The sequence below is a fragment of the Procambarus clarkii genome, chromosome 59 (assembly GCF_040958095.1).
Source record: "Procambarus clarkii isolate CNS0578487 chromosome 59, FALCON_Pclarkii_2.0, whole genome shotgun sequence".
NCBI classification, from domain to species: Eukaryota; Metazoa; Arthropoda; class Malacostraca; order Decapoda; family Cambaridae; genus Procambarus; species Procambarus clarkii.
The window spans coordinates 21267783-21280282 of NC_091208.1; the positions used below are offsets into that span (position 1 = coordinate 21267783).

The 12500-nt window shown below is 40.9% G+C and overlaps 1 protein-coding gene across 1 annotated transcript in view; it reads right to left on the reverse strand.

Moving 5' to 3' along the window:
* Positions 1 to 12500, reverse strand: part of LOC123768257 (polycystin-1-like) — a 37088-nt gene that overhangs the window by 14514 nt on the left and 10074 nt on the right. The window contains exons 15-26 of the mRNA XM_045758719.2: positions 11359 to 11510; positions 10842 to 10983; positions 9931 to 10034; positions 9312 to 9446; positions 8222 to 8409; positions 7624 to 7845; positions 6239 to 6458; positions 5371 to 5490; positions 4201 to 4360; positions 3363 to 3528; positions 2638 to 2772; positions 1159 to 1205 (exon numbers count right to left, since the gene is read on the reverse strand). Of these exons, the coding sequence (XP_045614675.2) occupies positions 1159 to 1205; positions 2638 to 2772; positions 3363 to 3528; positions 4201 to 4360; positions 5371 to 5490; positions 6239 to 6458; positions 7624 to 7845; positions 8222 to 8409; positions 9312 to 9446; positions 9931 to 10034; positions 10842 to 10983; positions 11359 to 11510 (1791 nt within the window). The remainder of the gene's footprint in view (positions 1 to 1158; positions 1206 to 2637; positions 2773 to 3362; positions 3529 to 4200; positions 4361 to 5370; positions 5491 to 6238; positions 6459 to 7623; positions 7846 to 8221; positions 8410 to 9311; positions 9447 to 9930; positions 10035 to 10841; positions 10984 to 11358; positions 11511 to 12500) is intronic.

Consider the following 12500-nt stretch of genomic DNA (forward strand, 5'->3'; position numbering starts at 1 on the left):
TTTGTAATTGTATTGGGAGAGTCGTAATTTGTAATTGTATTGCAAGAGTCGTAGGCGAGTCTGGGTACACCTCCATGCCCCAATTTAAGTACCATTTTCTCCTATTGCAAAATCAAAGACGCCAATTAAGTAAAATTGGAGGTTAATTTTCCGTAGACTTTTAACCGTACTAACTGAATAACAAAAGCACCGTCACAATTGTGGCATCAAAGCAACAGTAGTAAACATAACATTTTGGTTACCGTGTGTGCTTGCTGGGCGCGTATATTGAATGTTGAAAGACAGAAAAAGAAAGGAAACAAACCTGTACCTGTAAACATTTTTTGTCAATTTTACTGTAAATTATCTACTGAAAATTATCTGTTAGTTTAAGGACTTGCCCGAAACGCTATGCGTGCTAGTGGCTTTACAAAAATGTAAAATCAACATCATTTCTATGTTCTCTCTTAACCCCCAATATACCTTCTTGTATATAAATACATAAATAAATAAATAAATAAATAAAAAGAGGGAAGAGAGAGGGGGAGGGGTAGAGGGGGAGTGGGGGAGAGAGAGAAAGAGAGATGGGGGGGCAGAGAGAGGGAAGAGTTGCTCTCTCTAGTATGGCTATAGAGTACGTCGTGCAACACAAACACGAAACCACCTCATTCGCCCCATATCCTCCCATCTATGCCCTCCCCATCTCAATCTCATCTCAATCTCAATCAAGATCTCAAGATAACCTCCCCATAATGTTCCTTCTCCCACCACCTCCTCTATCTCCCCCCCCCCACCTCCCCGTCTACATCTCTCTCCCCACCACATCCCCCCTCCCACCCCTCTTTCTCCCCTTCATATCCAACTCCGTCTTTCTCATTCCCTTTCTCCCCCCTCTTCAACTCTTCCCTCTCCTCCCCTTTTCCCATACATCTACCCCTCATATCCCTTCTTCTAGACCCAGCCTCCCCTATGTCACTCCCCATTATAATCACGATCACCATGCAAAGTTACGTGAGACTAGCACCAAACGTCTGGCTTCCAACCTTGAAGAGACAATATATTTAATAGATGTAGGTGTTTGGGGTGGGGGGTTGTTAATACCACGTTGTTGTGACCTATTTTCAGCACGATAGCTATTATCAAACACAACTGGACGTTGATGATATTAACGGCACTTACCTGTGCCTGCATTAACAGTGTCCGTCTCCACCACACTGTTCCCTGCCCTGCAACACACAACAAAAAAAGTATTATTACATAAAGTATTATCTCATTTACACCAAGATATATAAGTATAAGCTTGTAGTTTGTACCTTAGAATGTCTCGTCTTAAATATCAACCAAGAATTCAAAACATTACTTCACCTACAACTATGGCAAACATGCAGGAATATTGTAACTTTAGCCCAGATTATTTCTCATTTTGCTTTGCTTTCTTATAAAGGAAACATTCACTATATACTTATACTGCCGGGGGTCAGTCAAACGTGAAACTAAATGAAACAGACAACTCTGAATCAACACATTAAAGAAATAATGATTATTTAATAGAAACTTGATAATGGTACACACAGACGAAAAACACATTTTCACAATATTAATGTGTGTAGAGTAATCGTTCATTGTTCAAAACTATTATGATCTGTTCTTCACAAAAACAAGAACAAAAAGAGACTAAGTAGGAAAAGAAAAACGCCAGCAACAGAAACACCACATCCCCTAAGAGAGCATTGTGATAAAGTAGTCCCCGTGGCGCAGTGGTAAGACACTCACCAGGCGTTTCGTGAGTTCTTGCCAGGGATGATTGACTGGGCGCTAATCCTTAACTGTAGCCTCAGTTTACCCAACAGTAAAATGGGTACCTTGTTGTCAAACGATTTGGTGGGTCGTATTCCGGGGAAAAAGTACGATTAAGAACTCACCCGAAACACTATGCGTACTAATGGCTGTACGAGAACACAAATGTATGCACAATATGTTCTCCGTTAAGGAGAACGGGAACCGTGAGGTGAGGTATATACAACCTACGGGCGTCACTGTGTATAGTCTGACGCAGGCACTATACAACCGTGGACAGTGTAGATGTATATCTTCCAGAGTATCCCGCCCGCGACTCCCCAAGGTGACGCGAGGACGCGCCCAAGCGTATATCTTCTAATCGTCTATAAATTACTACACAAGTCCGCAAACTGGAAACCTGTTATTTTAAAATACTATCAAATGTATTATGCTCCCTAAACTTGTATTAAGGATAAAATAGGCCAGTTAATAATAATTTCTCAACTTGACACGATGTCAAAGTAGACTACCACAGCTACGATTTCTGTTTTGTGAATGCAAGCCAAGCTAATGCAGATCTATCAGACAAACCTTCTCAAAATTCAAATAATGGCTGTAGATATTATAAGAATCATCATAAGCTCTCAAGTTCTAAAATTGTATTTAGATTATTATTTTTGTTTTCGAGGGGTGGGAGGGCGGAGTCAAATTTAATTTCCGTTTAAGGACGCCATTGACGTTCCGAATGAGTATAACATTATTTTACTGTTCAGATGCTACCAAATAATATAATAATTGTGTACTAGTAACATTTGCCAAAGCAATATTATTAGTAGACAAGTTATGTAGTGTAGAGAAGGTGAGGAAGGGGCTGCTCACATGTCCATGATGGTCCACTCCTGCTTCATGTTGGCGTCACAGTCGGCGATACACGCCCCGACCAGCGCCAGACGGGACGACGGGTTGACCAGCAGCCCGCCATTAAAGGGCATGCACAGCTTCTCGTCCACACACCTACGGGGCACAGTATACCATCACAGTCTCGTCCTAGTTAGGTCTCACAGGGGTTAGGTCTCACAGGGGTTAGGTCTCACAGGGGTTAGGTCTCACAGGGGTTAGTTCTCACAGGGGTTAGTTCTCACCCCCCAGATGCCACTCGTTGGGGTCACACAGGGGTCAGTATTGGCCCCTCCCCCCCCCCCAGTGGAGCACGGAGTCAGCACTGACTTTCGGAGTCAGTGCTGACTCCGGAAGTCACTATATGGTTTGAATAAACTCTAGGAGCAAATATTGTGTGGTATATATATATATATATATATATATATATATATATATATATATATATATATATATATATATATATATATATATATATATATATATATATATGTGTGTGTGTGCAATAAATACTTTGAGAAAACAGTATTATTAAATTTTTCTGTTTCATAAATAACACATAAATAGAACATATCTATTACTGAAACTACAAACTATTAAGCCCACAAGCAAATAATCACAAAACATCTAATTAAAATATTTCAATTTGGAGGTCAGTCTTCCTCCTACATATTAAATACACGGTGAGGAATGTTCCCCAAACTCACTTGACCTGAACGCTCGGGGGAGGGAACCTTGTCACTTCGACTTGTATGGAGGTGTTGGCCTCTCTGGTGTCTTTGGTGATCCTTACGTAGACCTCGTAGGTGGCGCTGGCCTTGACGAAGCTCGAGGTCACCAGCGTCATGCTGCCTCCACTGTACTGTATGGTACCTGTTGGTACAACTTATACATAAACAGTTCTTTATCGACAGTAATTGTATAGTTCCTGTTTGTGCCTGTAACGTGTGACTACGTTTTGTTTCTAACTGTACATTGGGACATGAAACTACAGTAGACCTATTACCACATGCGAGCCAGCTCCCGTTTATACGCAACCCAGCTCATTCATAGATGTTTAACCTGCGGCTGAAACAAACTAGGGATCCCACGTCTATTATGTTAGCTGGTAATTAGTTCCAAATCAACAACCACTGTCCAAACCAGTATTTACCCATGTCTTTTTTGGGGGCTGTAAATTTATCCACTTGGTGTACATTTCACGTGTTATGTTGTGTGTTGATATATTTAACACCTTATTAATGACCTATGTTTTATATACCCTTCCAGCCATTGCTCTGTCTTTCTAAAGATTGTAAATTAAGATCTCTTAATTTCTCTTCATAAGGGGTTTACTAATTCCTGGAATTAATTAGTTATACTGGCACACAGCTTCCTACTGTTAATTGAACCTTTCCTTTATCATTTTGTTCATCGTCTATAGTTTCTGTTCATTTTATATTCCGGTGACCAAAACTGAACTACATAATCTAAATCTTGGGGGGAGGGGGGGTTGAGTTGGTGAGGACCAATGTTCGCCTCTACAGCTGTGACGAGGAGTCATACCTGGACCCTTGCCGAAGCATCCTCCCTCGGTGAGGTTCTCAGCCGTCTTAGGGGCTGGAATCAGCTGCAGGTTAAAGACGGCTATCTTCCCGCTGCTGGTAACGGCGAAGGTTTCCAGTACCGGGGACACTTGTCGACACCACCACGTCACGGTAAAGTTCTGTAGAAACCAACCAACATGATCAATCACACACACACTAAAGGCAAAATGTAATTAAACACAAGTCTAGAATCGTAAACTGACATGACTGACAATTGAAAACATAGCGAAGAGTAGCATAATGAAGTGAGTACAAAGTGAAGCAAAACAAAACAAATGTATTTTTAGTAGGCATTATAATGAGAATATGAGACAATGAAAAATTATTGAACCCTTGAGAAGAGTGTTAAAAGGGGGGTCAGCTCCTGGAGTATCCCCAGCGACATCTCGAATACAACATTGCATTCTGACTTATACATTCCCCTAAGGCCAAAACGTGATGCACTCAAAATCGTGGGTCCTCGGTCAGGTTAGGTTGAAGCAATTTAGTAGTGAATCAAAGATGGTGAGAGTCCGGTGAGAGTTAACACTGCAGCTTGTCTGAGGACGCTGGTAACAGTTAAGATACAAGAACAGAGATACAAAAGACAGTAATACCGTAACGTCAATACATAGTGAGAGATTAGTACAGAGATGACAATATATAGCGAGAGATTAGTTCAAGAGATGGCAGTAACCATAACAAAATACATAATATAGACATAAGGAAAAAGAGGTACAAGTATGCACAATACAGCTAGAGAGAGAAAGCGAGAGGTGAGGAACCACTGAAAAAAAAGACACACTGCCCAAGTGACCCAAAAGGCAAGAGTTTTGTTGGAGGAAATTAATCCTAAAAGGAATTAACCTTTTCTGTTGATGACTCTAGACGTCTAATCACCTGTCCTTCCCTTGGGCAGCCTAGGATGGCTGATCTGGTTTCAATATATGGCTAAAATAACAAATAAAAAAGACTACCAAATAATCCGTTTTAACCTTAAATTTCTCGTACACAGTAAAAAAAAACTTAGCTAATTTAATGTTTATAATCACACTGCATAATATTACGCATTACAACAATTATTTATGACAGGACACTGAAATGGTTCTAAATGACAGTAATCGCATCCTTAAGGAGTTCCTTGACCCACCTTATCGTCTGGGTTATCCGGGTCGGTGGAGAGGCCTTGCGGGTCGAGGTCCAAGGTCTGACCAAAGCCACGACTCACACTAAACACGGACCCGCCCATCATCACAGCTCTGAGTGGGGTCTGCAGGAGAACAACTAGTAAATATGCATCCAACGTTGTCACATCTTTCCTGAATCTCTCTAAGAAAATGTCTGTGTGTGAGCACGTTGGCGGACAGGAGTTTTCGAGTTGACCATTTGGTTAATTAAGACCATTAATTGACCAACTTAACCATTAAGTTGGTTAGCCTTGCCCAACTTTTTACCATCACACACAAGTGGTTGGATCGTGTCATAATTAGGGTGCCCCCTAGCGCCCCTTTTAAGAAATATCTGCTCCATTTTTTTTTCAAAGTCTGAAATTGGGGAATTATTTTCTGTATTTTGTTTATCAATTATGTATGCTCGTAATATTAAATTTTGAGAGGGGAGGAGAGGGGTGTATGTTGGGGAGAGGAGAGAGAGAATAGGGATGATGGAGGGGGAAAATAGGGAAAACAAATGAGGGGGAGGGAGCGATAGGGAAAATTGGGTGAGAAGAAGGGGGAAGAGGAGAGGGCAATGGGAGGAGATGGGTATGGGATTAAGAAAACCAGGTCCCCCATCTAGTGACTCAAATGCTAACGACCCTGATTACAATCCACAAAATTATATTGCATTCTCAAATAAAAAATAAAAAATTTCTGATGAGACAACTAATATTTCTATCCTCACAAAAAAACTCACTCATATTGTATGTGTATATCCCACGCATGAAACAATCCAACGCTCCCAAGTCTGGTATATTACTCGGTATTTAGTTCCACACTGAAAAGGGGCGATAAACTAACCGGGATAATCTTAAGATATGTGTAGTCCTCCCGCTGAAGAGGGAAGATCTTGGAGGCGTTGAGCCGGATCCAGTAGGAGAGCTTGTAGAGGCCCAGGTCCAGGAAGAGCGGTGACAGGTCTAGCTGAGCATTGTTCCACGACGACAACAAACCCTCCACTTGAATAGTTTTCTGTGGCAGACCGGTTGTGTCTTCTACTTTGAGTATATTCCACCAGCGGCTGAGAAAAGATCGATTTTTGTTTTAACTAGTTCATTTATTAGGCATCCAATGCCCATCCTGTGGGCAGAAGTGCACCCCATACCCATCCTGTGGGCAGCAGTGCACCCCATACCCATCCTGAGGGCAGTAGTGCACCCCATACCCATCCTGTGGGCATGCCCAATGATTTATAATACAATACAATTATAACTTGAGAATATTCTCTGTTTAGGACAAAGGTTTACTTGCCAGTTTATAAGTAGACTATTATTGAAACAATAATAGTTATCTAGATATTTGCGATGGTCTGACTATCAAGATGGTGTGAGAATGGGCTTGGTGTCCCATGGTAATCCCTTTACCCTGAGGACGACGGGCTCTTTAAAAATATACATATCCAAAATGCTTTGAATCAACACACATGTGTACACAAACTTTTAAAAATAAATATTACCGATATTACCTTTATATATATATTATATATATATATATATATATATATATATATATATATATATATATATATATATATATATATATATATATATATATATATATATGACAATGTCAGACCACGGAGGAAAATGAAACAGGAATTTCCTTAAGTACTTTCGTATATTAATACATCTTCAGAAGGAGTCAAAGATGTATTAATATACGATGTATATTAAGATGTATTATTGAAGATGTATTAATATACGAAAGTACTTAAGGAAATTCCTGTTTCATTTTCCTCCGTGGTCTGACATTGTCACATTTTTAATCACGTGTTTATTTTCGTGATATACATATATATACATATATATATATATATATATATATATATATATATATATATATATATATATATATATATATATATTTATATAAGTTCAGGAAAAACATGGAGCTAACCCTTCCGAAAGAAGGATATGGGGGGAATTAGTAACTACCTTAATTAAGAGGTATAATACAATAACTTAGCTTTCCTTACTGGTAAAGTAGAATAATTTAACTTGCCTCACGAGTACGGTACGACAATAAGCCTTAATTACCGGTACAGAACAGTACTTTATCTCACCACATGGACACAGTACAATAATTAACCTTACCTCACGGGTACAGTACGATAATTAACATTGCCTCACAGGTACAGTATGATAATTAACCTTACCTCACGGGTACAGTACGATAATTAACCTTACCTCACGGGTACAGTACCATTGCACTCAATTTTAGCTTTGGTGGCCTTAACAAGCGGCATGGAGCGTTGGTTGACCTGAGGCTGGGAGAAGAGCTTGTACCTATCAACAATCTCTACCTCTGGCATGCTGCAAGGCAATACTGCGATGACCACCTGCAACTCTGAAGTGTACGACACTCTCAAGTCCCAGGCAAGACCTTTCACCGTGTATATTCCCTCCTGCCTGCGTGAGAGAACACACACCAACATTATTCGTCTGAACTTCAAAAAGAGTACATGTTTACCTCTAATTACCTCGGAATTTTATTTATTTATATATACAAGAGTTCTTACATTCTTGTAAAGTCACTAGCACGCATAGCGTTTTTGGCAGGTCCTTAATCCTAATATTTTTACCTGAAATACGACCCGCCAAATAGTTTAACCAGTATATATGCCCCATGCATTCACTGCTGGGTGAACAGAGGCTACAGTTAAGGCTTGGCACCCAGTCAGTCATCATCGGCCAGGATACGAACCCTGGCCAAAGCGCTCGCGAAGTAAATTCAGGTAAAGCCATGTGGTAAACTCATTAAGTTGACGATGAGAGGACAACTTACGTATAGACACGAGGTAAACTCATAGGGTTAGTGAGTGGGCCGCCGCCATAGTTGATGGTGGGGAACCTGGCGAGGCACATGTCCTTGTAGCCGAAGGTCTGGTCGGCGCAGCCGTCGCAATAACTGATCAACATGCATGATAGTGGTGGCAACACTGTGAAGTTTGCATTCACTATTTTGGTGTTATTCTGGCGAGGAGAAAATCAATAAATATATTATATTATATACTGAATCAATTTTTTACGTTATTTAGTGCATGTTTTATATCAGATTATATAAAAAAATTTAGGCTTCACTATATTTCTCCCACAGTTAAGTATTATTCACTATTTCGAGACTACGGCTCTTCATCAACACTATTTATGAATAAACGTTACTTTTACATGAACATAACTCAGTCTTCAACTTAGAAACAAATGTTGTTAAGTTTAACAACAAATATAATATTGAATACATCGATCCTCATATTCATTTGACCAAGCCTTTGTATCTAAGAGTTTAGCATTTTACAATTTACAATTCCTGCATAACATGTAATTAGAACTGTTTAACATAAAAACGCACAGGAATCTATACTTTCATGAAATGTTTCCATGATCAATTATTTCTAAAAATGCAACCCCACAACAAGCTGACTAACTCCTGAGTACCTACCTGCTGTTAGGTGAACAGAGGCATTAGGTGAAAGAAAATGTGCCTAACCATTTCTGTTCCGCCCGGGATTCGAACCCGAAATTCTCGATTGTGCGTCGAGAACGAGCCCGACTGTACCACCGGGGCTGCTAATTGTCAATTTGCGTACAATGGACTCGAACCCTCGTCCCCAGGAACACGTACTATTAACTGAACTAACTATGTGCATATATAATGCACTATGAACAAATCCACAAGGGCCGTGACGAGGATTCGAACCTGCGTCCGAGAGCATCCCAGGCGCTGCCATAATCGCGTGAGCTACGACATGGTGGATTTGTTCATTTGATGCATCACGCTATTGTTATTTCTGTGTGTAATAATGCACCATTCCTAAGTCATAATTTACCCTTCACCCATGGATGTGGAGGCAGCGTTGCCAGGCGGCACCACTCACCGGTTCGATGACGCGACCGTCGTCATTAAGAACGAAGCCCTCGAGCTGGCTGAGGACGACCATCAACACGGGGTCAGAATTAACCCAGCCTTGGACGGGGTTGTAGCCGGACACCACCGTATAATATTCACCGCTCTGAAAGTAAGGACACCACACACCCGATAAGCTGAGGTACTCACACAGTGTGACAATTTTTGTCCCATGGGAGTAAGTGATATTTTTCTAATGGCTTATGTCTACAAAGTACAGAAAATGGCTATTGCAGACGAGGAGTCACAATAACGTGGCTGAAATATGTTGACCAGACCACACACTAGAAAGTGAAGAGACGACGACGTTTCGGTCCGTCCTGGACCATTCTCAAGTCGATTGTCAATCGCAGGGCAGCACCGAATCTCTTCACTTTCTAGTGTGTGGTTTGGTCAACAAAATGGCTATTGTTTTTCCTCAAACTTTGGTGTGACCTTTGCCTCTTTCAGCTTACCTACAAAAATAAACACAGATCAATATAAAGGGTTTGTTGATCCTAATTTACAATGTTTCTGCAAAAAGATATACATTTAGGAAATTCAAATGCTAAACTAGTCATCAATGAGCAACAGATATGGGAGCCACTCACCGTATTGAAGACGTGAGTAAGTGTTTGATTTCTATTGGCAGTTGTGTAGAGGACCTGGCCAGAGGGGAAGAGGGTCAGACGCCACTTCACCACTGAGGGAAAACCTGTTTAAACAGTATATTATTACTCACAGCTCTCCATATCATCAGCATATAGAATTAATACGTTCTGCACTTTCTACTATGTTTACAATGTATAAATAATCCCAGAACGCTGTTGTATAGCTTGTGGATTTGTATAATACACAATAACTTAGTCGTGTGTGTAACCACTGTATGTTAAATGTATTGTATAATGGATGAATAAATTATTATTAGTAGTAGTATTATTATTCGCACCAAAATTACAGACTTTACGTATTTCAATGGGAAAATTAATTGGAGCCAAATGAGGCAACTCGAACCCACAATCAAGGACCTCCCAGTCGCACACCTCACCCCTGTACCACGACCTGTTATATAAGTTATACAACCAATGTTTCCACTGAATCCACAAGAAGTCTTGTCGAGGCTTCTATACTGAAGCCCGTCCAAGTTTGACATATAACCCTCCAATCACACTTAGGTAGAAGCCGCCTTCAGTAGAAGAAGTACAAAGTTGTTGTACAGGGGTAAGGTGCGCGGCTGGGAGGTCCTTGATCGCAGGTTCGAGTCACCTCATTGCTCAAATTTATCCCCATTGATATATGTCACGTCTCAGTGTTGGTGGCTTAGTGGGGACTTCGATAAGCCTAAGTAACAACTCATGGGGCCAGCGGTTGTGACGGACCAGGACGAAGAAAGCCAAATACAACCAAAGATCCCCCCTCCCTCCCCATGTGGGTTATTAAACCAGCAGGTTTAACGAATCCACATCCTACAGAAATGCTGTGAAAGGATTGTAATCCTTGCTTGTGCTAAACAGGTACATGCCTTTGAGGCAGGCTGGTGTGAAGAATATGGTGGTGTTGTCCATGAAGATGTTGTTAAGAGGTCCCATGCCTGGCATCGTCACGCCATCCAGGATAAATTTTGTCGTGAAGGACACATTGGCCAGACCCTCCTCGACCATCACCTGGAGGAAGTGTTCTCACTTTATCATCAATGTTCACTTCTCTGCCTCAAACTATTACAAACATTTGTGACAGTAATGAACGCATCAACACAGTACTTCAAGCAGAACATAAATCACGAACAAGTCTGAATGGTCCCCAGGCATATATGCAACTGAAATATCAAAGTTGCTATCAATCACTATGTAATATCAAAGTGAATGATACATATACTATCAAAGTATATATATATATATATATATATATATATATATATATATATATATATATATATATATATATATATATATATATATATATATGCGACTGGCAATGCCGGGGTGAATGGTTCGCGCCCACCTCATAGCCCTAGTGGATGAATTATCCCCATTACTAACAGTGGTAGTGACGGTGGTGTTGGAGACTTCGTTGCGAAGGAGGAAGGTCAGCGTATAGTTGCCAGGCTGCAGGATTGTCGTGTGGAAGAGTTTCTTGAGGGCTTGAGCTGCACCTCCGCCACCCGACGTGCCGAACTCCAGGGTCTCGTTGGCTGTATAGTAAATCACACGACAGTTTAACACAGTGAAAATATACACAGTTTAAGTATTTTAACTCTTTGACACACACACACACACACACACTGGTGAGAAGTGTGTGTGTGTCTGTACTGCCGCAACGCATTGTTACGTACGTACGTACGTACGTACGTGTGTGTGTGTGTGTGTGTGTGTGTGTGTGTGTGTGTGTGTGTGTGTGTGTGTGTGTGTGTGTGTGTGTGTGTATACAGGGAAGTGAGGTTCAGCTTTTTATGTCCCACCTACTAGCTAGCCAGTGAGTGAGTGAGAACTGTACATTAATGTCCTTGCTCAATTGGTTTTTTGATCTATTAAGAAAGGAGATAATATATACACACATACACTAAGGTATATATACACTACGCTGCCCCGTATGGGCCAATAGGGCCTTCTGCAGCTACCTGCATTCTTATGTTCATATAATGGGTTGCATCAGGCCAGGTTCTGATGATTAACTGGCCATCATTTGCAAGGGAACAAAATAACGAATGTAGGAGATTCGTAATCATTTACAGTTGAACGTTAATGTATGTTCAAAGTTATCACTACACACGCATCACTGAGCAGGTAGATACGACCACCAACACCACCACACAACTTACTGGGATTAATATGCAGACGAAGTGTCACAATAACGTGGCTGAAATATGTTGACCAAACCACACTAGAAGGTGAAGGGACGACGACGTTTTGGTTCGTCCTGGACCATTCTCAAGTCGATTGTGAATCGACTTGAGAATTTACTGGGATTACATACAGTGAAGTCGAGGACTTTCCTCACGTGAAATAATGTGTGTGTTAGTAATGTTATCAGCTGATGACTTGGAAATTTAGTACCAAGAGTGTTGATCAATTCCCAAATGAACGTCTCTGAGGTACAACTAGAGAAATTTACCCAAGGGCTTGTCGAATGTCCCCCCCCCCATTTGCCACGTTCATGAGTCGGTAACAAAGGGAAGTACTGA